Source organism: Actinia tenebrosa, unplaced genomic scaffold (assembly GCF_029948245.1).
Source record: "Actinia tenebrosa isolate PJP-AT-01 unplaced genomic scaffold, QUT_ActTen_1.0 PGA_scaffold3__52_contigs__length_22856419, whole genome shotgun sequence".
Taxonomy (NCBI): domain Eukaryota; kingdom Metazoa; phylum Cnidaria; class Anthozoa; order Actiniaria; family Actiniidae; genus Actinia; species Actinia tenebrosa.
In genome coordinates, this window is record NW_028292580.1 from 2,591,982 (window position 1) to 2,616,429 (window position 24,448).

The window sequence follows — 24,448 nt, forward strand, 5'->3', positions numbered from 1 at the left end:
TCCGTATTTCCCCAAGGAACACCTTCGGCAACGTCAAAGAATGGGAAGGTCTTATGGATCTTCCTTCGATAACGGATGCGATTCTCTATGTTTTTATCCTTGTGTTCACAGCGGCTCATGATATCCTCGCATTTGTAGCAATCTACCCCTTCCAAGTCATAACTCTTCGTAATTCTTTGGTAAAGTCTTTCGTGTATCTTCTTATGTGTTTGGAGACGTTGGTGAGTACTAAGGACCTTGCCGCAGTCATTGCACTCCGTGGTAATTTCCTTATGGCAAACGCCTTTCTTGACATGGTACAGCAGCTTTTGAAGAGTGCTGAGCTCCTTATCGCAGTCCTCGCAAATGGTACTTTTCTTCTCCTTTGTGCAAACGCCACGACTAACGTGGTATTGCAGCCTCTGCTTACTACTAAACGTCTTATTACAATTTGGGCACTCCATATATACTTAACAATATCTTATCCTCCATTTAACGACCTTTGTCATATCTTACCACCCGCCTAACGAAAACAACAACCAATGCCTAACATTCTACAGAGGATATTTCGTAAAGTCCACTACGGACTCCTTAGCCCACGTTGCCATAGTTATCAAAGCGCCGAACCGCTCTGCGCGCTTCAAGCCGCACATCTCATACAATTCCTTCACGCGCCTGTTCAGCCGGTCTATCTCCTCCCTTTGCATCTCTACCGTCCTTTCCAGGTCTGACTTCCTTTTGACAATATTAACCATCTCTTTGACTGCTTCCACGGGCTCCATTATATATTATGGATCCGAACCATATTCCTTGTAATGCTCTTATAGTAGGACCTACCGGCTGCGGAAAGACCCAGTTTGTGGTGGAGCAGCTATTAGGACCCTTTAGATACCGATTTGATTACGTAGTCCTTCTTTGTCCTACCTACGTGAACAATAAGACATGGGAAGGCATAGGCATCCATGACGACGACTTCTTTGTAAACATCTTAGACCCCAATGAGTTATCTGGACATCTTAAGTTTTGGCATAGGCAATTCCCTAAGGATACGCAAACCCTCCTCATACTGGATGACATTGCCTGTGGGGATGACGTAAAAAGACGCACTTCCGAGTTAGTAAAGCTTGCTTTCAGCGGCAGACATGACAATATTAGCGTTTGGTTGCTCTCGCAGCATCTTACCAGTGTCTCTAAGCCTTTTAGGGAAAACATAGGCTCCCTGGTCGTCTTCTACACGCCCAGTAAAAGGGACCTGGAAACCATCTTAAGCGACTATGGCGGCGAGATAAGCAAGGAAAAATTGCACGAATACATGCGGCATCTAAAAACGCACCAACATTCCAAGATGATATTCTCTTTGAGGTTTCCTTATCAAGCTAGAATATATGGAGATTGAGCAGCTCATAGATGAAGTCCCTATGCAAATAGACGAAAGTAACCTTAAGGAACAACTTAACATCCTTGTGTCTTCTGGGAAGTGCAAAGAAATGATAGGCAAGGAACTTACCCATGAGCAAGTCAATAAGTTGTTAGAAGAGGAAGTTAAGAAGTTCCATAAGAGGTATGAGGCTGCCCTTGCGAGTAAGACTACCGATGCCGTAGTAGACTCCGCTATTAAGCTGGCAGCCAGGCTTCTCAGACTTGCACTGCCCATAGACGACGTGGAGCAACTACAGAAGGACAAGAACTTAAGATGACCTGTGGGTGGTTGTCTTTGAAGTGTGGTAAGTTAATGGCAGTCGCTTCTGCGGCACCTCACGTAGCCCAGCATATTGATTTGAAAGAACTTACGACGTCTTGGAAGGACTTTAAGAAGGACAGAGAAGTCGAAAGGGTACTAACTGTAGCACTTGCGGAGGTCGACGACAAGTCACCTGACCAAGTCGCCTCAAGTACTTAGCCAAGTCATACCCAAGTCATCCTTAAGTACCTGTCAAGTCATTCCCAGGTCGTTCCTAAGTTACTTATCAAGTCCTTCAAGTCCTTAATATAAATGAGTGAACCCGAACCAAGCGCAGCGGAACAGCCTCGAGAAGAGGAGCAGAAGATCACCAAAGCCAAGTCCCCGGGCAGGGTAGCTGCGGGGAAGAAGCTCGCAGAGATGAATAGGAAGAACAAAGCCAAGAAAGAGGAAAAAGAAGAGGAATCCTTTATCAACCCGGGCTACGTAATTGGCGCATTAGGAGTCGTTTTGGCCGCAGGCAGTCTCTACTTTCAATGGAAGGCCGCCGCAAAGCCAAAAGTGGAATTAAAAGCCGTGCACGTGACACAGGAGCCCCCTAAGAGAAGCAGAACACCCGTAATGGAATAACCTTCTCGCTTTGTAATATAATGTCAACCGCGTTATTGAAAACTGTTTAAGAGGCAGCTATCATTACTTCTATTGTCGCAGGCATTGGTTGGGTAGGTAAGATGATGTCGCAGGTATTGATTGGGTAGGTAAGAAGGCACTTAAGGAAGACTTTACTGAAGACCCAAGCAAGAGCTTTACTAATTTTGCTAAGATGACCGCTGCCGTAGGCGGGGCTATCATGCTAAAGGATTATCTGCAAAAGGAAAAGTACATCCCCTCTAAGATATAAATGGTTAGCTTGCTTGCAGGCGGAGTTATTGCAGCTTTAGCATTTACTGGAGCTAATTATGGTGGTCAGTATTTAGATAGATTAGTCAGAGGCCATCATAGTGGCGCTGCTGAGAGGAAAAGGCATGATTTGGCGCTGGAAAAGTATCAAAGGGATGTGGCTGCTTGGAATGAAAAAAGACAAGCTTACAGGGATTGGTTGGACAGGAACTACGCGGACAAGATGCAGGCCGACAAGAACTTCGAAAATACAGACTATGCTTTTAAACTTTAAGCGCAGGCGCATCCCGACTTCACAATTAGCAAACCTCAGTTTAAGAATTACTACCAGCCATCGAAAAGACAAAAAGATAGCGAGCTGGTCTTCGTTGGTATCGCAGGGCTGGCTGGAGGTGCAGCTTTGGCGTGGGCACTGTAAGTGCCTTCTATATAATGATCGTCTTTTTGAAAAGCGACGAGAATGACTTTACCACTTATTTGAATCCCCCCATCAAGGCCCATAAGGTTCGGCTCATAAGTTGCTCTTTGTACAATTCTTGGTATAACTTGGTCAATGGCATGGTCACTGAGCATAAGGGGTCTAACAATTATCAAGGCGTAATGCTGCGCAATGGACATTGCACTCCAATAACCCTGGCCAAGGAATTAGCAAAGTACGGCTATGCTCTTACCACGGGATTGCCGCACGAAATTACTATCGCGCATGCCTTGCCTAACGATTACTCAGTAATCCTAGGAAAAGACGATGCATTGGGATCGTTATTAGGCGTCTCAGGCAAGACGATTACCAACACGGCCATACCTGTGAAATGGAAAGTTGCATCCTCTTATGAAGTCTATTGCGATTTGGTTGATAGTTACAGCAATGGAAAAAAGTCTTCTCTTGTGTCCAAGTTTCCGCCCAAAGGTAATCCATTTGACCTGGTAGAATACGCTCCCATTTCTTTGTGCTATGACTTGTCTTGCAAATTGGCGTCGAGCATAAACATCACCATTAAAGTGGACGGAGAGACGGTGGATTTCAACGGGCGAAAGATCAATCTCGTCTTGGAATTCATATAATGCCCCGCGTAGAGTACAATCTCAAGAGGATTTACTATGGGCCCGAAGGCTATTGGAGAGGAGCGTCAGCTATCAAGAAACTTGCAGCCGCGGCCAGGGTATCAGAAGAAACGGCTAAGAACTGGTTAAGAAAACAAACCCTCTGGCAGGTTTATCTTCCCGTGCCCAAGTACATTCCCAGGCCCAGCTTCACCGTAAATGCCCCCAATGAAGTTCATCAGGCAGATTTGCTTTTCTTACCGCACGACAAGGTGAGAAGAAAGACCTATAGATACGCTTTGACCGTAGTTGATATCGCAAGCAGATACAAGGACGCCGAACCCATAACCAGCAAGGATTCTGGGGAAGCCGCAGAAGCCCTGAGTAAGATTTATAAGCGCGCTTTGAAATGGCCCAAGCTGCTGCAAGTGGATGCGGGAACAGAGTTCATGGGCGTGGTTACCAAGACCCTGAAAGACCACAGCACCAAGATTAGGAGAGCCGAAGCAGAGTACCACAGGGGCCAGAGCATTGTCGAAAGATTCAATAAGACCCTGGCCGAGCGCCTCTTTGGATACCAGTATTGGAAAGAGCTGAAAGATCCCTCCAAACGCAACAGGGAATGGACTCAGAGGCTCCCCCAGGTCATCAGCGGCTTTGAACAACGAGGAGGCCAGGGCTACGGGATTGAAACCCAAGGACGCCATAAAGAAGAAACACGTGGACTACAAGTCCTACGTCAGAAGCTCAAGGGCGGTCGGACTAAAGGAAAAAAAGCTCCCCCGCGACATAGTGGTCAGATACCTTTATCAGCCGGGGGAACTCGAAGGTGGCAGTAAGAGAGCCACGGATCCTAACTCGGTCTCTGGAAACATATGACATTTCGAAGTCCGTCACCAAGGAAGGGCAGCCCTTGTTGTATTACCTAGATGGCCCAAGTCGTGGATTCGTCAAGGAAGAGCTGCTCATAGTCCCCAAAGACTCAAAGTAGTGCTGCTCCGCGCGCCCGATTGCACTCTAGGCATGTCAGCCTTACGTTGCCTCTACAATGCCCGCGCTTATTATTGATACGATCCACGGAGAATTGCTGATCGTCATTCGGGTCAAACCTCCATAGTAGTGGTATGTTACACTTGGCACACCTTGCCCCTTTCTTATAGACGTCGTCCACACATAGGTCGAACGTCAAATCTTTTTCTTCGTCGTGCCGCTTGTAGCGAAGGAGTTTCTTAGCAATGCTTTCTTTGGCTACGTCCTTTGGTGTTCTGTCATAACGCAGTTGCGGACCCCAGGCTCTTTTTAGTTGTTTGGCGTACTCCACCCTGCTTACGGCGGTGTAAATAAGGTTGCTCCAACACAGCCGCTGGTCTATGATCCATAAGGTTTCTTTTATGGTAAGACCTTGCGCGCTGTGGACTGTCATGCAATAGCCCAAGCGCCAGTCCGGATGGGAGGTTATTTTTTCTACCTTTCCTATGGGCACCCAGGCTTTAGTCGTGCGTTACTGCGTTTTGCAGCATGATGTCCGTGCCAGGTACGCAGACGTCTCTTCTTTGCATGCGGGTGTCGCGAGGTTTGTAGGAGACGGGTACGTGGTGCTTGGGGAACCTTTCCCAGTGTATTTTAAGTAGATCTTTTCGTATTCGGGATTGTGCTGCTCTTTTGCTGCTTAACACTAACTCTTTGGGATAGCATTGGTAGAGAAAGTCCTCGTACTTCTTCGATCGTACGCGTTTGCGCATCACTTTGAATTGGTCGGCCTCGCTAAGTCCTCTCAGTTCTGCTTTTAAGCCCCTTATTTGGTCTTTGCTGCGGTAGTCTCCGTAAATTTCTTCTACGTGGTCGGCTAGTTCTTTTAGCCATTCGTGGGGCATTTCTCCGGCTTTAGGAGGAGGCTGTCAGGGATCCCCGGCGAATATTACCTGACATTTTCCTTTCAGGAAATCTACGAATTCTTGCAGAATTTCTATAGGAACTGTACAAATCTCGTCCCAAAGTATCACTGGGGGAATGTCGTGAATAGCTTCCGGTACCCTACTTTTGACCATTCTAGCGAAAGAAGCTGTGGTAAGTTTGCGCGTCGTAGCCCATTTCGCGAAGTTCTCTTTCTAGGCGGTGCGTTGGTGTTAGCACTTTTAAACTTGGGAAGAGATTAACTACGCGTGTTGTCTTACCGCTACCTCCGGTACCATAAAGGTAGGAGAAGCGTTTGTAAGAGATGGGGTCTGCAACCGAGGGGAGTGGTTCCTTGGTTGGGGTCGTGCGGCCTTGGGTATGCTCTCCGTGATATTCTACTCTTTCTCTCCAGGCTTTAATTTCTTCGTCTTTGACGCGCCATTGCCCGCTTTCTTCTATTTCGTCTTCGGTGTAGGATTCCTTTATCTTTTCTAATTTGCGTGTTTTGATGTACAAGGAATCCGTTGCTACGCGGGGGACGTCCTCTTTGTCGAATCTTAAGAGCATGGCTAAGAGGTTAATATGTGCGTAGGCGAGCATGCTAGCGCGCAAGTAATAATACTGCGGGCGATGGTCTTGGTAGTAACAAAGCGTATTCCAATGACGTTCGCGTTCGCCTTCTACGAAATGATCCCACTTTTCGGTGGATACTATTGTGCCTTGCTCATGTGCACGCTTTATGTGGAAGCTTAGCTCACCTTCGTCGGTTATTAAGCGGCGTTGCATGTGTTTTTCGCCTTCTTTTGCTCCTTGCGTGAACTTTCCTATCACTATTCTTGCCGTGGGGTTATCTTCTGGTAACCATTTGGTGTAACTGCTGTGGCAGAGTATGGCTTCGTGGGCCGTGTATGTAAGGATTTCGCGTTCTTCAAAGAACTTTAGCAAGGGTACAGGTATCCATTCCTTTTCCTGCAAATGCTTACCATACCAAGCGTAGATTATTGGATGTAGGTCTTCTTTTAGCTTCCATGTGGTAAATCTTACGAATCCCGTAGCTGGCGCGTCGTACTTACCATCTAAAGCTACGCGGAAGAACTGCGAGTCTGGGTGTCCGTAGCGGTCGCAGTATTCTTTGCAATCTCCGAGAACTTTGAATGACGCAGGGTAACAATGCTTCATGTCTAAGGAAACGTATTCTTCTTCGTCGTACTCCATGTTCCACAAACCTCCATGACCATGTTCTACGCAGCCTTTGGCTACGTCTTTGAATTCTTTTGGAGTGGGTTTACAACCATTTCTCTTCCTCGCGGCTAAGAAGTCTAAGCTGCGGCTACTTAGGACGTCTTCTGAGAAATCTTCGCCTAACGTTTCGCAGGCACTTTGTATCCTCTGCTGCTCTATTTTTGGTCTGTACAACACCCCATTTTGGGTTATGAACTGACTACCTTCAGGATCCATTAACCAAATAGAATTCTCATGTATCAAATCCTTAAGAGGGCAGTCGTCGTAGACCTTCACTTCTTTCTTCTTAGAAAATCTAAGTTCTCTCCACGCGTGGCCGTTGTGTTGATAGATAACGATAGGAGCACCCCTGCCGCCGTATTTGTGAGTTCCGGGGTAAATGTACCCGTCTGTTATATCTTTTACGATTATGCGCCTTTCTAAGGCAATTTCTAATTTCTTGACGTTGTCTATGGCTGCTCCGGCCCTATGAGTAGCGCGCTCCCACTTTTTTATGGCTTCTTTTCTCTTTGGCGTGAGCTTACCACCGCGGGAGGAGTCTTCGAAGAATTCTCTTACCAGCTTTCCTACGCAGTTGCCGGGGTGTCGCATTGGCTTGAGCTTTTTGACGTCTGGTTCTTTAATCTCGTATGCACCATAGATCACTACCGTAACAGGGTAAGCAACTTCATAGAACAATATGTCGATGCCTACCAATGCTCCGGGTCTGGTATTCTTATTTAAGACGAAAAGCCCCTGCTTGCCCGACGCCCGGATAGGGTTGCGACCCTTTTCTATCACCCATTCGCCGTCATAATATTTTGCTAACAAATGTTAGTTGTAAGCGGTAATCACCTTCAGGCATCAAATCTATTATCTTTTGGGCTCTATCTTCATCCATGATTACTTCTACGTTTCCTTCTGTGAATGTCGTGAAGGCAAAGTCGGCGTCCAGCCGAACCAAGACCTGAGTTCGCAGTCTGCGTACGGTTTTGTTTTGAATGCTTGTGATGGCGTCCATCTATATCTAGGAAATATTTTAACCTTCGTTTGTGACACTTTTCAAAAAAAGTTTCCTTCCTTCTATATATGCAAGCATAGTACTCTCGGGCACCGATAAAACCCGTAGAGAACTTTTCGAATCGAATTACGCAGGCAATACCCAGACCGACCTTACGGGTAATACCCGCGGGGGCCGCACGTACGTGAGGGCGGATAATATTCGCGTAATTCCAGGGGGTGACCGCGAGTTCCCCTATACTGCTGCTATTTGACAGTGTTCAGGAATGTTTTATCGAACAACAGAACATTGCTTATTAAACTACGTAGTCAATGAACGTTATCCCCATATGGTTGTATTCTACTAATGGGATACTATTCGTAATAAGTAATCTAGTATGGGTCAACATACTAAGAACATTCACCAGCTGTTATACAAAGAACATGATGCCAAACACTTACTTCTCTTACTCGCTAACGTCTGAGAAGTTAGTGCTCTGGGCCGGGTTGTTCAAAGCTGGATTAGCTCTAATCCAGGATTAACTCTATAGGTCGTATTAAGAGTTAACCCAGGAGCACTAATCGGGCTTTGAACAACTGGGCCCTGCAGAGGCCTAATTAAAGTTGCCATCCCAACCACAGAAAGCTTCATCTATAGAATCCAATAAATGAAATAATGAACAGATGCTCCAAGGGTAATACTGAAGAAATAGAAAACGCGCGCGCTTGCTGTGTGCTGTCATAAAGCATGCGGGGGTTGGCAGAACACGAGAGAAGTGTTAGGAGAAGTTAGCGGACTGCTTCTGGACACTTCTCGAGTGTTCTGCCAATCCCCAAGTGCTTTATGACTGCACACAGCACAGCAAGCAAGTTTTTTATTTCTTTTATAAAATACAAATTATGATAATAGATAGGAATGCCGCAACGGAAAGTGCGCGCGCGTGCAATGTGCTCTCATAATGCACGCGCTCCAAACCAATCAGAACGCGACATTCATAACAGTTATTTTATAAATAGCTATATAACAAAAATAGTTTCTCATACAAATCTGTTAGTTGAAATAAATCAATAACCTAGATGAGATAAAAAAAGTATCCAGGGATTTAGATAGAAGAGCAGGTACAGTAAATAACTTAAGTTGGAGAATCCGGGTATCGATCCCGGTACCTCTCGCATGCTAAGCGAGCGCTCTACCATTTGAGCTAATCCCCCTCGTTCTCCTAAGCTACTCATGTTAGTTACACTATTATCACATTACTCTACTTCAAGGGTTGGATATTGTAAAAATGTTTTATCGATATCACTCGAGAGGATGGTCAAACATATAGATGCAGCCATCTGCAGGTAAAAAGACATGAGATCGGCTGTTAAAAATTTTTTGAACCTCAAAAGCCAAATGCATTATTTGTTTTTATTATACGGTAAACTAATTCCCCATGTATCGCTTTAATCCCCATGCTCGCTCGAATTTAGCCTCCTCCTCAGGCTACTCGCTCACTTCGGATCGGAGATGGGATTTTGGGCAAATGGGCTTCCTGTGGAGCAAAGGGAAAAGAGATGGACTGGAGACGAGAAAGTGAATGAAATAAAGGGAAGGGGTGGCCTGCCATAAATGGAACGTTATGAACGAGTGAATTCACCCAATGGACGCCTAAATTCAGCCCGGGTTCCCTGAGGAATTGTAATGCGACAAAGAAAACAACCTACACCTAGTAGGGGATATATTTGTCAATATGGCGGATGGCGGATGCCGCTGCTGACGCCGGGAAACAAGCAAAAATAAAATCAAAAATACCGAGATATATTTACAGTAAAGTGCCAGTGTGTAACCTTGAACACAGAAAAATTCATAAAGATATAAAAAGCAAAAGAATTGAAATCGAGACTATGACCTCTGAGTTGAGAAAGCTGCAAACGAGAAAATATTAAAGCAGCAGTAAGATCAAACCCAAACTCCCGATAAAAATTTTAAAAAACCACATACCATACAACCACATCAAGTTTAGAAGTCGTGAAATCACACCAGGAGGAACTAAACACAAAGGTTCGTACATGACTTCAATTATCTTTATTTTTTAGGGACTGGTCATAAAGTATAGGGGGGTGGGGGGCAAAATCAGGGGGTGGGTCACATAATTTTGAACCCCTTCAAAGGGGTGGGCTGTTGATAAAATTTGATAACTAAGAAGGGTGGGCCATTACAAAATAGAGTAGTATAATAATTGTCATCATCAGAATTTCTCAAGGAAATTTGCAGTTACAGAGGATCTGGTTAGGAAGTATGTAGAACATCTGTAGTACCTTCGAATGAAAAAAATTAAAAGGGCAAATGAAAAGAAAAAAATAATGGAAGCAGAGAAACTTAAAGCATACGAAGACTATGACTGGAAAGCCAATAAGAAAGCGCAATGCTTAAGAAGCAGAGGGTTACGGTCTTGGACTTCTTTTTAAAAAGTCACTCAACCAGAACATTCATCATACAAAGACAAATCTTTTGTTAAATAAATGTTCTGATTGAGTAAAGACTATTAATCACCAACCTGATCACAAAAGTGAAAAACAACAAAAAGACACGACGGAAGGAAGGAATGTAAATAATAATAAATAAAACTACATAGCAGAGCAAGGTTATGGGCCCAGCACGCTTCCACTGCGCCACTCTGCTCACAACTGTTTCAATATGAATACAAGTAATAGTAGCAATCAATCGAGATGGATCTTTGAGAAATGAGTAGGGGGGCTTGACTTTGTTTTTGTAGCGCTCGAACTAGGAAAGGATGCCAAGGGTATTAAACTTTGACGGTTATCAAATTGTCTCAGCCATCACTACCCCCAATTTTTATGTTTTCAATAGGTGGGAGTCCGCTAAATATCGTATCGAAGGATTATAGTTTGATGAGGGAAACCGCAAATTGCGCAACCGAGGGCATAATACGTGTTTGTAGAGGCTCCCAGAAAGTTTGTAAACGAGGATAGCACAGCTCGACTTTTTGAGATGAAGAACGCTTAACTGTTAATGATGAATGAAAGCAAGAAAATATACATCAAATCTAAAGGAAAAATTACAATCCTCATTTTCTCGAAATAAGAAAAGTCGTTTTTATAAACGACAATAAATAAATAAAAAAAACGATCTGTGGCTAGATGAAACGAAGAAGAAAAAGAAGTAAGTACGGTTAATATGGTGGGAATCGAACCCACGTCCACCAACTTTAATTACATCATTAATTCCAAAATACAGAAGATTAATAGTAGTGCCTTCATGCCATACCCCGAGACATCCGCTGGGTCATCGTATGGACTTCGGACATGACGGCGATTAAGTCCCTCTGCCCTTGGGTGTACGGATTACGCAGGATAGTGTTCTAGCCTAAGCATCAGGGGAGAGACTAGCCGGCCCCCAGACCATATCTACAGCTAATCCCTTGCACTCTGCCACGCACTGGCACGTTGATTTCAAGTGGAAAATAATCTAGTCTATCTGGTTCAGTCTTTGTTGTCATGGCTATTGTTGTGCTAATTTCCTAAAATTGTGGCCCAGTGGAAAAAACTTGGGCTTCCAAGACGCTGAGTCAAGCACGTTTGAGTAAGGTTAGTAATTGGATGGGTGACCTGAAATTCTAAGTTATCCAACTCTGTTTTTTTTTTTAAATTGTCGAATAGATATTAAACTTATAAAAGTGTTTTGCACTTATAATCCGCCATAGTTTAACCCTTTGCAGTCTATCCGAATGCTTTGAAAAGTCTTTCAGCACAATTTTTTTATTTTTTTATTATTTTGTTGGTGTTGTCATTATTGTCGTTTTGGGCTGTTTTGAGCCTTTATGGTATGTTCATGTTTAACCTAACAAAAAACCAAAAGTGCATAAGTTATATGCCCTGATTTTATTTATTTTTCTCCTTTTCCCTCGGTCTTTTGTTACTTAGCTTCCTTTTTCCTTTTATTCTTTCTTTCCTTTTCAATTGCCCTCTCTTTATATGCTTTTACCTTCTTCGCTTCGAATCTTATATTATTTTTCACCATTTCCTTTCTTCATTAATTCTTTCTCTGATAATTGCATTTTTACTTCTCCTTCGTTACTCTCATTTCTCTCTCCTTTGCTTCAGTTATAGAAAGAGGTAGTTGAGATCCCTGACAAGGAGAAGGAGATTCAAGAGGCGCCACAAGAGGTCCCAGAATCAATAAAAGATAAACCACAACCCTAGGCTCCTTCAGGAGAACCTTCAAGTCAAATGTCCACGATTCTTTTGAGAATGGATAGAACACAGAACACTCCTTTTTTAATGCACCTACAGTAAACCCCGAATGGTATAATCGCTGCTTTATATGCTGATGATACTAAGTTATACAAGGACATTACATCCGTTGAGGACTCCCGCAATTTTCAACAAACCCTATCCAACTTGGCAATCTGCAGCCGCGATAACAATAGATACCTTAAGATTTGTAAAATCTACGACGGCGACGTCAACCGGAAGTGTAAATAATTTCTCTTTGGGGTTCTGAGTAGATATGAAGTGCCGGTTCTGCATCAGGTGCCACCGGTTCGAACCGGTGCTCTCCCCCAGACCCTACTCCGGGCCCGTAATAACGGTGACGTATTCTATAGTGAGGTTCTGCACCAGGTGGATCGTGGATCAGAGTGGATCGTGGATCAACCACCGGTGCGAATCGGTGCTCTCCTCCAGACCCTACTCCGGGCCCGTAATAACGTCGACGTCATAGCTATTCTAAATGAGGTGCTGTAGGGGGAGGGGTGGTCAGCTATATCTATTTTCTAGTTTGCTGGATTGCACCATACCAACGCAATCGGGACGATCTATTTTTGAGATTTTACGTCAAAGATTAATCCAAATAAAATGTTCTAATTATTCATGAAATATAGTTTTTATAGCCTATCGTTAAAGGATTAGACTCTTTTTACTTTATGCTTTTGTTTCACCCTAACTGAGTTCTACGAAGTTGACTCATCAAAAAACAAACAATTAGATGACTTGCCCAAGGAACAACTTTTATTCATAAAACGCTCATTGCATGTGAATACAAAAAAAAGTTTAGTTACAGCTCTTTTCATTATTCAACTAAGTATCATGCTTTGATTGTCAGTATATATTTGTTCAATAGAAACACCCGTCACTTGAAACAATAGAGGACTGTGTTCTGCAAAATTTGCGAGTCAAAAAAACCTACTAGATATCAAGACCACGATCTACTCTTTCTCAGTTTTACAAAACAAACCGTCCATCCATGTTGAAAAAATAATTAGTGCAAAATTCTTATTCACTAATGAGTTCAGCCAGGTGTGGACTTTCAGGCCAGGTACATGCCAATAGCCGATAGCTTGATAGATGGTAGCCTAGCTCTATATATAGTGTAGATCCTAGTGTAGATAGTAGATCTAGTATAGGTTCTAGTGTAGATTCTAGTGTAGATAGTAGAGAAGTTCCGTGTAAGCGCACTAAGCTCACTATTTATGATAATGAGTCAACTAAATATTCAAATGAGTTTACAAACCACCCAATTTATCCAGCTCATACAAAATCTGATATAGTTAGATGGTTTTAAATGCAATTCATTGGAAGGAACGAAACAACGCAATTCTTACTTAACGTGTATGGGTGACTGTCAACAACGATTACTCTTGCGATGTTTACATTGCCTGGAATAATTCTATGTGTCACTGTGCAAGGAATGTGCAGAGCTCAACAGCAAGTGGTTGGAACCAGCGTGGGTGACGCCAAAGAGATCCTATAGCTTTGTACGTCTTTACATTTTTGATTGCACGTTCGACTGTAATACGATAGTGACTAAGGCGTCTGTTGAATTTCCGGGCACGCTGTCGCATGATCCCTGCTTCCATTCCCCTGATTTTCTGTTGCCTAAATGGAGTCACAAGTGGAAGGGCATCGGGATATCCTTGATCGGTCAAAAGAATGACCCCAGGAAGTAAATCAAGTGCTTGCCCAAATCTTCTTGAGTCATAAGTCTGTATGCCATTGAATCAACCATGCTTCCAACAAATCCAGCTTGCAAAAATCTGATGTTATTTTCATTGTCAGTGATAATTTGAGTAATGAGATGGTAATGGCGATGTCCGCTATAAAACTCACGCTGCGGTTCTTGCTCTGGCCTATATATCCTATGGGGCGTTCCATCAATACACCCTACAGCATCTGGAAACGATGGCCAATTACCTCGCATAGCATTCCATTCTGCAACCGATGGCCATGTAATTTGGCTTTGGAAATATCTCCAGAGGACAGGAACCACATGATATATACTTCCTGACACAGTCTGTATGCTTATGTCGAATAACAATGCCAGGCTATCCAGATAAGGGTATTTACGGAGCCACATCATCACTAACAACACTTGATTTTTCAAATTTAATTTTCCTCTTCTTTGCCTTTGTCGAATATTCCCATCTCTATTATGACGACACATTTCCCGTGCAATATCGTACACGAACTCTTCAAGGGTCTCTGGTAATTCGCCGGTATTAAGCGAAAACAAATATCTGTGACGATGGTACATGCTGAACACGTCACGCCCATGGAAGGGGAAATCAGGTTGAAATGGAAGGCGATTTATCAAAGGAACTGTTGAATATGTGAACGGAACGGACAACCCAAGGAAATAAGGAAGAGTAGCAGAGGGATCAAACGTTGTAAAAAGTCTTGCAAAGGCATTGACGAACGTACATGAGGGACCATGAGTGGTAGCGTATTTGTCAGTATTAATATATACTCTCATTGTTTTGAAGTATTCTTTATTTTTGATAATCTAAGTTTCTTAAAGCCGGGGAGGGTTTTGAATTCAGCAGGGAAGAGTGGGGCTGATGAATTAATTAAATGAAAACTGCGGACAGGTCATTATTGTGTGCACCGAGATGGGACAGTAGGTCATTATTTGTTGAAATAATGACCTCCTGTTCCATCTCGGTGGGCATAATAATGACCTGTCTGCAAATTAATTTTAAAATGTAGTTTACGAACAAAACATACAGCAACAACAAAAAAACGTCTTTTAATGACCTTTCATTGTTTAGGATATTTCATTATAGTTGGCCATCATTATGCGCATGAACAGTACTTACTTAATTGTTTTAAATTGTAATATTACAATTGCCACCACTTACATTCAGACATATTTCCCCGTATTACTTTCAATCTCCGAAAAGTTGGGCTGCACGGCTGGAACTGCCGTTCTTGCACTACATTTGGTCCCTTGGCTAGCTTGCACAATACTGGAAACCTTAGCTAATTGATTGTCTGATACCCTTTTGTAGCTTTGCAAAGACTCTGATCTATGGCCAGTTACCCCATTAATTAATTTGTCATCAACATTTTCTTGGAATAATCTAGTCGCAGCTGTTGCTCGTAAAGAATGATTTGTGAAAAAACCATCTACCCCAGTTTCCTTCATCATTGACTGAACTACATTCTTAAGTGTATTATGAACCAAAGAAACACTACAGTACCATAATTCTCCTTTCTTGTAATTTTGCAAAGGCTTTAAATAAAAAGCCTTTTCTAATGCATCTTTAGGACAACGCCTTATATAGGTCTTAACAATTTGCACCACACATCGCTCTGGACATTGGACATTAGCATATGCCCTACTAACTTTGGGCGTTTACTTGCGATGCTTCAAACCACCTCGCATAGTTTTAGACACACCCTCCGAATAAAGCAAATATTCCCTCCCCTCGGAATCAGTATTCATTGAAAAATTACTTATGGTCAATTTCCTATGTTCATCCCCAGCCCTCATGCCAAAATTTAGACCTATTAAATAAAGGGCTGTTCTCAACAGAACTTTGGGACAACTATCGCCCAGACATTTGTTTTCCCAAAGATAATTTTCTATTTCTTCAGAAATTACTTGTGCCTGCTTGGGATGCAAGCCTAGCTTGTTATTGGTTGAAGTTTTCATTTCGATATCTAGTGATTTTCTTAGCTTTTCAAATGCCCCTCCAGAAAAAAACTTAACTACTCTCCTCTTCATTTCAAAATACTTCTGCAAACTACTCACTATCTCATGCAATGTTTTGGCAGGATACCGTTCACCTCCTTCCTTTCTAACTTCAGCGATGAATTGGCTAACAACGTCACTCAGGTTTTCGTCTTGCGTAATATCCAACAATTCTGTCGTCTTCTCCACTATTTCAGAAACCATAGACTTCTCATCTTTAGAAAAGTCACCGCTCTTTCGCCACATTGCCCAATTTTGGTATAAACGGAAAGCCCACATGGCTTTACTCTTTGTATTAGTTGGAATTGACTCCTCTGCTAGTTCTACTAAATTCCTCTCTTGCATTTTCTTGAAACGACTTTGCTGAGGCTCTTCGCCTTGCTCCTCTTCAATAGCTAAAAATAAAGAATTCATTTAGTTGGAAACATATTTACAAGCAATTAAAAGTCAAGACAATAGCATCACATAAAATAATCAACAGAATCATCATACTTTTAAACAAACTCACTTTTTACAGTTAAAGACGAGTTCTCGTTTTCAAAACTGTCCACCAATTGCGATAGGATTGCATCGTCGTCCTTGTCGACCGCTAACATTTCGCAACAGCACTCTTCATACGTCTCCATCTCAGCGAAGTGAACCGTGAAGTGAACTCAATGAAATGCACATGTGAAAAGCCAAAGTTCAATTTTATAGTCAATTAATAGGAACGTGAATATGCAAAAGCTCAAAGCGTTTCATTGGTGTTTTGCGATATAGTGGAATTCCAACATATAATTTGAAGCTTTGTATACAAGTTCAATAGAACTCCTATACAAAGCGCATGGATTATTATGCTCACTTGAAACCAATAAGACTTCCGATTTATTGTGTGCTTTGTATATAGAAGTTCTAATAGAACAACGGGTTTAAAAAAGACACTCTAAACATAAACCATTAATTAGCCTGCTTATTGTAAAACACGAACAAAACAGTTTTGACAATTCGGTTTCTTTTCTTCGAAAACAATGAGAGTATACATTAAATAGGATAATGGTCGAGCTCTTCGGATTATTTTCAATAATCCTCAGAGCTCGACCATTATCCAATACGGAATGGATCTCGAGAGTCCAACTTTTTATGGTGAAGGAATAAGAGGTAATAAGTATATAAAATCGCACAATTTCAAGTACAATTTCTAATTTATAGGTACGAATGATGTTTTGAAATGTTTCAAAATTGGACGAGCCATTATAATGATAATAATAATAATAATAGTAATAATAAGAATACTAATAAAAGTAATAATATTAATAATAATATTACTAATAATTATTATTAAATTATTAAATTATTAAATTATTAAATTAAAAAAATTATTAAATTATCAAATTAGGCGAGTTCGATTTGAAATCTTTCATAAAATCACTATTACTTCCGAATTGTACGAGAAGAGTTTGCAAGTTTTTGTTTATTATACACAAAATCAATTACCTTAAAGGAAAGGATTCTATATAAAGCATTATAATTACAAAACTAACTAATCGTACTCTGTAGATTCCCAATTGTTTTATTTTTGTTTGTTTTGTTGTTTTTTCTCGTACATTAGAAAACGCATTAATAATTCATGAAGAAAACACAATAGAAATCATGACCATGAAGGTGATTTTATATCTGATAAAGATTCGTCTTCATTTGCATAAACTTTAACTTGGATTTTCTCTATCAAACTTGGTTCATTTCGTAAAAAAGTCGGTACACAATGAGAACAAACATCATAAGTTTTCTAAGCCGTTCAATAATCTCGCAGATCGTGGTTTATCGGGTCTAAAACCACTCGGCTGCGCCTCGTGTTTTATACCCGATAAAACACTCCTGCTCGTTTATTAAACATTACTTACATTATTACATTATTTATATATGGATTTTTTGTTTTGTTTCAGTTGGAACTTTGAAAGAATGTGCTACGCAGTGGGACAACGACAATCTCGGTAACTGAACTTATTGTCTTTTTATTTTTTGTTAATTCTTAATTAAGTAACAAAGCATTTCGTGTGTTATATTATGCATATAAAGCCTATATGTACACATGTGTATTCAAAAAGTCTATGTAACAATTTTATTCTATCTTTTTACTCATTTTCCATTTCATCTAAACAGAGCTTCAACTTTGGTTCGACTAAGATGTTGGAGGAGATGGGATTCCATCAATTGGGTCATTCGAGCAGGTAAAAAAACAGCTTTAATAAAATAAAGGTGTTCATGGTAAAATCCTCATTGTAAGTATAATAATATAAATGTGTAATGTCTGTGTGCCAAATATTTTTTCAGTTGGGGCACCAAGCATTAACATCGGAACGGTCGCTGCTTTTTGTTGTCGTTAATGACACCGTAGCTGACATGCCCGAAAATTTGAAGGCGTTCTTAAGGTATTTATTTTTATGTTTAGTTTTATTTAGTTTAGTAGCCTTTGTCAAATTAGACAACAAGTTACGATGGAACTACCACATTCAAGAAATTACATCCAAAGCTACACTAGTGCTGAACTTAATTAAGAGAAATTTTTGGTTTTGCAATCGAGATGTCAAGTGTACCTTGTATAGGTCTCTGGTTCGACCAAAGTTGGAGTACGGATGTACCGTATGGGATCCTCATTATAAATGTGACATCGACAAATTGGAACGCGTACAAAGACGTGCAGCAAGATTCTGTGTTGGAGACTATAGATACACTTCAAGTGTCACCTCAATGATGCACCATCTACGATGGGAACCTTTGTGTGACCGGCGTAAGGAGGCAAGATTAACAACTATATTCAAGATAACACATGACATTATTGAAACTGATAAATCTAGGCTAACACTTGCAAAAGAAACTAGAACTAGAGGTTCGCATAAATTCAAGTACCAAAGTATTAAAACAAATAAGGACGTACATAAATTTTCTTACTTTCCAAGAACTATTGTTGAATGGAACAGTTTACCTGCTGATATTGTGGAGGCTAATTCACTCCAGACATTTAAAGTGAAACTATCAGAATTCATTAGAAATTAGATGATTTTTTGATTTTTTTATTATTTTCGTTTATAAATTTCATATTTATATTTTATATCTATATGGAGTGGCCTGGATTGAGGGATGGGACATGTTTCTCTGTCGCTCCGGGTTTCGGGCATGCGCACTAAGACAGACCATAAAGTCTGTCTGCGCGGGCGTGGGAGTCGGGGTGGCGGGGGGCATGTCTCGTCTATGATGTAGGCTATTCTATATACTCTATATTTTATTTTTATTTTTTATTATTTATCTATTTATTTCATTTTCCCATAGTGAGCGTGATAACTTAATGTATAGTTCCTGCTGACAATAAAATGTAGATGTAGATGTAGATGTTTGTGTGCACGCACACCGTGGGTTTGATTACCTCAAACGTTCAACAGTATGCAACAGTCACACCATAAAAAAGACATTTTTTTATTTTCATTTATATAAAGATACAAATTATTTCCTATTTGAAGCTTCAGTATTTTTGCTAATTTCATTTGACAACCCTCGTTTCTCCACGAGCATGCGAAAGTTAAGGTATTAGGATAAGTTTACGACCACTATGCGCGCAAACTTAAATAACGCGCTGGCTTTATATTATAATACAAACAAAGTGTACATTTTCTGAAAGCTGAGTAAACATAGTTTATGAAGACATCTTCAAAATACGACTTTTTAAATTGTTGTTTACACTATTGTCCTCGAAGCGAAATTTGACCATGCCTCAGTGAAAACGTTAACGGACACGTTCATTTTAAGCTATGTTTGCGAAAAATGTCTTAACATACTCAGGAGATAATAAACTCAAATAGGGTGTCCCAGATTTTTGATATCTGTTTTATATCTCTCGCTATTTTTGATCAAAGTTCGACGATTGCTTTTGGAGTGTTTTTTAGAGTAAAAAGCGTCATAACTTTGGAAAGAAATTAAATTTCAAAAATCGGAGACATCCTTTTTTGGATCATGAGTTACTTTATAAACTCTCTGTAGTATCCATAGCAACTAATCATGTATGATAATTAGCTAAGTTGTGAATAATAAATAGTTGATCTAGATATGGCGTCGAGTCACTACATATGGCGACGAGGATGGGATCTAAAAACGCCGAAAAGAAGCAGAAACCAAGAAAAAGGGAAAAGAAATCAACTCAAGAGAAAGAAAATCAACTCAAGATAAACTAGGATCCGACCAGTAAAGAAGAAACAGCAGCGAAAGAAGAAAAAATCAGAAGAGTCATTCGAGCACGTGCAGAGAAACATGTCCGACAACGACGAAGACCCGACAGAACCACCAGCAGCAGAAAAAACAGAGATCAAAGTATTTACAACAACAAAAGCACTAAGTATTGAAAAGTTCAAAAACCCAGAGAATAGATTAGAAACGGGTAGAGCTTGGGAAGAATGGTTAGAGGATTTCGAGGAAGAAATATCCTACTTAGAAATTGAAAAGGTCAAAGACAAGGTCAGCGCTTTGAAAATTTACGGCGGACCAGAAATCAAGAAACTTGCTCGAAACCTACCAGAACCGATAGGAGAAGAAATCGAGGACGACTACGAGAAACTCAAGAGGAAATTAAACAACCATTTTCTACCTAGGAAGAACAAACACCATGCGAGATACACATTTAGCAAGGAGAGAATGGAATCCAACGAGACAATTGTCAAATACGCCGCAAGGATAAGAGAGAAAGCAAAGGATTGCGAATTCGGAGTCCAACTCGACGAGCGTATCCTAGAACATCTGATCCAAACAGTGTCGAACGAAGACCTCATTAAAGAATGCATTAGAAAGAGATGGAATCTGGATCGATTCATAGACGAAGCAAGCCAACGCGAAGACATCAGCCAACAAGTGAAAGACATGAAAACCGAACACAAGGTGACGAGACTAAATCGTGGCAAACCACCAACCAAACCACGACAGCAAAATAGAAGATCACAGCATAGACCAAATAACCAGCAAGCAAGAAGACAACAACAAGCTAAACCCGGAGGATATGACAACACCGAAAAACCGTGTTACTACTGTGGCAACGCAGGAACACACAAACCAGGTAAAGACTGTCCAGCATACGGGAAGCAGTGTTTAAAATGCGGAAAATACAACCACTTCGCGAAATGCTGTAACAAAACACAGAGACAAGAAAAAGAGAACAGTAGAACCGCGAGACCCCAGAGACAAGTGAAAAAGACCGCAGAATCCAGCAGTGAATCCGACGAGGAATTCCTACAGCAAACAGCCAGCCACATTGACCAGAGAGCCAAAAGCGTGAGATCAGGAGGAAAGACGAACACCATGCGATTAAGAATAGCAGACCTAGACGCAGACATGGAGCCCGACAGTGGAGCTAGCGCTAACATAATGGACGAGTACCAATTCAGAGCACTCAAGCACAGATCTCAAGAGATACAGGAACTGTTTCCAAGCGAAGAAAGAGTAAGAACCTTACAGAGCAAGCTAGAGGTCAAAGGAGAATTTCCAGTAACGCTGAGAAACAAGACCAGAGGAGTGAAGACGAAATTCCTAGTGATAAAGGGGAAGATGGACTCACCACCACTCATAAGCAAGAAGACACTACTAGACCTAGGAATGCTCAGAATTGAACCAGACGGAATACTAAAAGAACCCAACGACCTGAGAATCAAGACCGTTAGCACAACCTCAGACGACATCGAGAGACTCCTGACAGAGTTCGACGACGTATTCCAAGGAATCGGATGCTTCAAAGAGAAAGATACGGGAGAGAGCATGCAGGTCAAGCTTGAGATGGACCCAGACGCGACACCCATAGCACAGAAACCGAGAAACGTACCCTATCACCTGCAGAAACCCCTGAAGAAATGGCTAGACGAAGGGATAGAGAAAGAGATATTCGAGAAAGTCACACCCGGCGAAGCGATAACTTGGTGTTCACCCCTTGTTGTACAGCCCAAACCAAAGTTTTCAGAGACCAAGAAAGATGAGCTAGAGCCACACATGATAAGAGCCAGCATTGACATGAGGATCCCCAACGAATCCATGAAAAGAAGCAGATGTGTACAAGCACCGAAAATCGATGACTTCATATACCATCTCCATGATTGCAAAATATTCTCGAAGCTCGACCTCAAACAGGGATACCATCAGATGACACTGGACCCAGAGACGAGAAAAGTAGCGACATTCAGTACACCATGGGGGAATTATCGACCACGAAGACTGATTTTTGGAGCCAAATCTTCTCAAGACGTTTTCGATGAAGCGATGTTCAAAGTATTTGGAGACATCCCGCACTGCCTCAACCAACGAGACGATATTCTGCTAGGCGGAAAAGATAAAGAGGAGCACAAAGAAATTCTGCAAACAGTACTACAAAGAGCCAGAGATCATGGAATCACGTTCAACAGAGAGAAGTGCGAATTCGAAAAAGAGGAAATCGAATTCTTTGGTCACGTGTTTACCAAGAACGGACTGAGACCATCCCCTGACAAAGTCAGAGCGATCAAAGAGTGCGGAGCACCCAAGAGCAAAGAAGAAGTAAGAAGTTTCCTCGGGATGGCCGGATACTTAGACAACTTTATTGAAGACTACGCAAGCATCGCATGACCACTCCACCAACTGACGAGAAGAGAAGTCAAGTTCCAGTGGGGAAAGAAAGAACAGAAGGCATTCCAGACAATACAAAACAGCCTATCTGACAAGAAGACAATGGCGTACTTCGACCCAGACAGACAAATTATCCTGAGAACAGAGGCAAGCTTCAACGAGGGTTTATCTGCAGCTCTACTTCAGAAGACAGAAAGAGGTATGCAGCCGGTACACTTCATAAGCCGCACAATGACAGATGCTGAAAGAAAATACAGCCAGACAGAGAAAGACGCACTCGCCATCAAGTGGGCCAAAGATCGACTAAGAGTGTACTTACTGGGAGCGCCAAGGTTCACAATCATCACAGCACATAAACAACTATTACCACTATTCAACAAGACAAAGACCAATATGCCTCCAAGGATTGAGAAGTGGGTTATGCAGATGCAAGATGTAGACTATGAACTGATCTATGAACCCGGAAAGGACGAAGCCGACCCATTAGACTACCTCTCCAGGCATCCATTACCCGAGACAGAAGACGACGGCACCGAGAAGATCATCAAATGGACTGTAGAAGCAGAGCATTCAGTAGTTCTGGAAAGGATAAGAGAAGAGACACTGAAAGACAAGACATTGCAGAAACTATCTCAAAGGATAGCGAAAGGTGACTGGGAGAAATTCCGAAAAGACAGAGACATAGAACCCTACACACACATAAAGCAAGAACTATCAACAGCGGAAGGATTGATCTTTAGAGAGGAAAGAATTGTACTACCAGAGAATCTTCAAAGAAAAGTAGTGAATATAGGACACAGTCTAGGACACCTTGGGAAGACAAAGACAAAGAGAATGTTAAGAGAGAAGTATTGGTTCCCGTATATGAATCACATGATAGACAACGCTATTGACCAATGTTACGAGTGCCAGGTTGCAACGAAAGACAAACAAACAGAACCAATCAAGGCTTCAAGTATTCCAGACAAGCCCTGGGACACTGTATCACTAGATCATGGCGGACCCTATCCTGACGGACACTACAACCTAGTCATTATTGACAAAAGAACAAGATACCCTGTCGTAGAAAGAGTATCATCAACTTCTTTCACAACCAACAAAGAGAGGTTGAAACATGTATTTGCGACATACGGGACACCAAGGAGGATAGAAAGCGACAATGGACCACCATTCAACTCAAGAGACTTTGAAGACTTCGCAAGAAAAGAGGGATTTCAACATCACAAGGTAACACCATCACACCCTAGAGCGAATGGAGAAGCTGAAAGGTTCATGCAGATGCTGAATAAAACAGAACAAATAGCGCACCTACAAGGCAAAGATAAACTAGAAAGTCAGAACGCAATTCATGACATGCTCACCGCATACAGGTCAACTCCACATCCAGCAACAGCAGTATCACCCTACGAGGCGATGAGGGGAGTAGCTGTAAGAACGAAGCTCGATTACATAGCACCCAACAAACAGACATCAGAAGAAGACGAACAGATAAACAAGAACGACGCAAGATACAAGAAGAAGATGAAAGTGCAGAGAGAAAACAATCGAACAAAGGAAAAGAGACTGCTACTCGGAGACTACGTGTTAGTCAAACAAGAGAAGAAAAACAAATGGAGCACACCATATGAACCCATATTCTATACAATCTGCGATATTCAAGGATCCAAGATAACAGCAAGAAGAACAACAGATGGACGCACAGTTTGTCGGGACGCAAGTTACTTCAAACTAGTCAACACTGTCATCAACACAGCAGATGAAACAGAAACGGTTGGACCAAGCCAGGAAGAACCGAAGGAGACAACAGACACCAAGCAGGAAGACCCTAGAGAGAGAATTCTGAGGGAAACCAAAAGTCATGAGGATCGGAAGAAACCACCGAACAACGAAGAGAAACAAGCGGAGCTGAAGGAGAAATCATCAAAGATGACTCAAGTTAAACAGGAGAAAACCGAAGAGCGAGTGGAAAGAGAAAAACCACAAGATGAAGGAGAGAAATTAAGCCGACCAAGAAGGGAAAGACGAAGACCCAAGAAGTTTGAAGACTACTATATGTACCCTTAGGGATAGAGGACATGGAACATTGTTATAGTTGAGTTTTATTGTACTTGAACTTGAAAAAAAAAAAGATAACAGTATTTAGCAATGAC

At 41.6% G+C, this 24,448-nt stretch overlaps 2 protein-coding genes and 1 non-coding gene across 3 annotated transcripts; 2 read left to right on the plus strand and 1 right to left on the minus strand.

Annotated features, from left to right (window-relative positions):
* Window positions 1–8,856: 8,856 nt before the first annotated feature.
* Trnaa-agc (transfer RNA alanine (anticodon AGC)) lies at window positions 8,857–8,929 on the minus strand. Its single transcript has one exon. It is a non-coding gene; the product is annotated as a tRNA-Ala (tRNA).
* An 11,041-nt stretch (window positions 8,930–19,970) lies between these two features.
* Window positions 19,971–22,298, plus strand: LOC148907711 (uncharacterized). Its single transcript, XM_089035723.1, has one exon. The coding sequence runs from the start codon at window positions 19,971–19,973 to the stop codon at window positions 22,296–22,298; it is 2,328 nt and encodes a 775-aa protein (XP_088891849.1).
* Window positions 22,299–23,570: 1,272 nt separating this feature from the next.
* Window positions 23,571–24,428, plus strand: LOC148907712 (uncharacterized). Its single transcript, XM_089035582.1, has one exon. The coding sequence runs from the start codon at window positions 23,571–23,573 to the stop codon at window positions 24,360–24,362; it is 792 nt and encodes a 263-aa protein (XP_088891708.1). The 3' UTR covers window positions 24,363–24,428.
* The last annotated feature ends 20 nt before the right edge of the window (window positions 24,429–24,448 follow it).

Coding starts and splice junctions, on each gene's coding strand:
- LOC148907711 (XM_089035723.1), top strand. CDS start 19,971: ATGTCCGACAACGACGAAGACCCGACAGAACCACCAGCAGCAGAAAAA.
- LOC148907712 (XM_089035582.1), top strand. CDS start 23,571: ATGCAGATGCTGAATAAAACAGAACAAATAGCGCACCTACAAGGCAAA.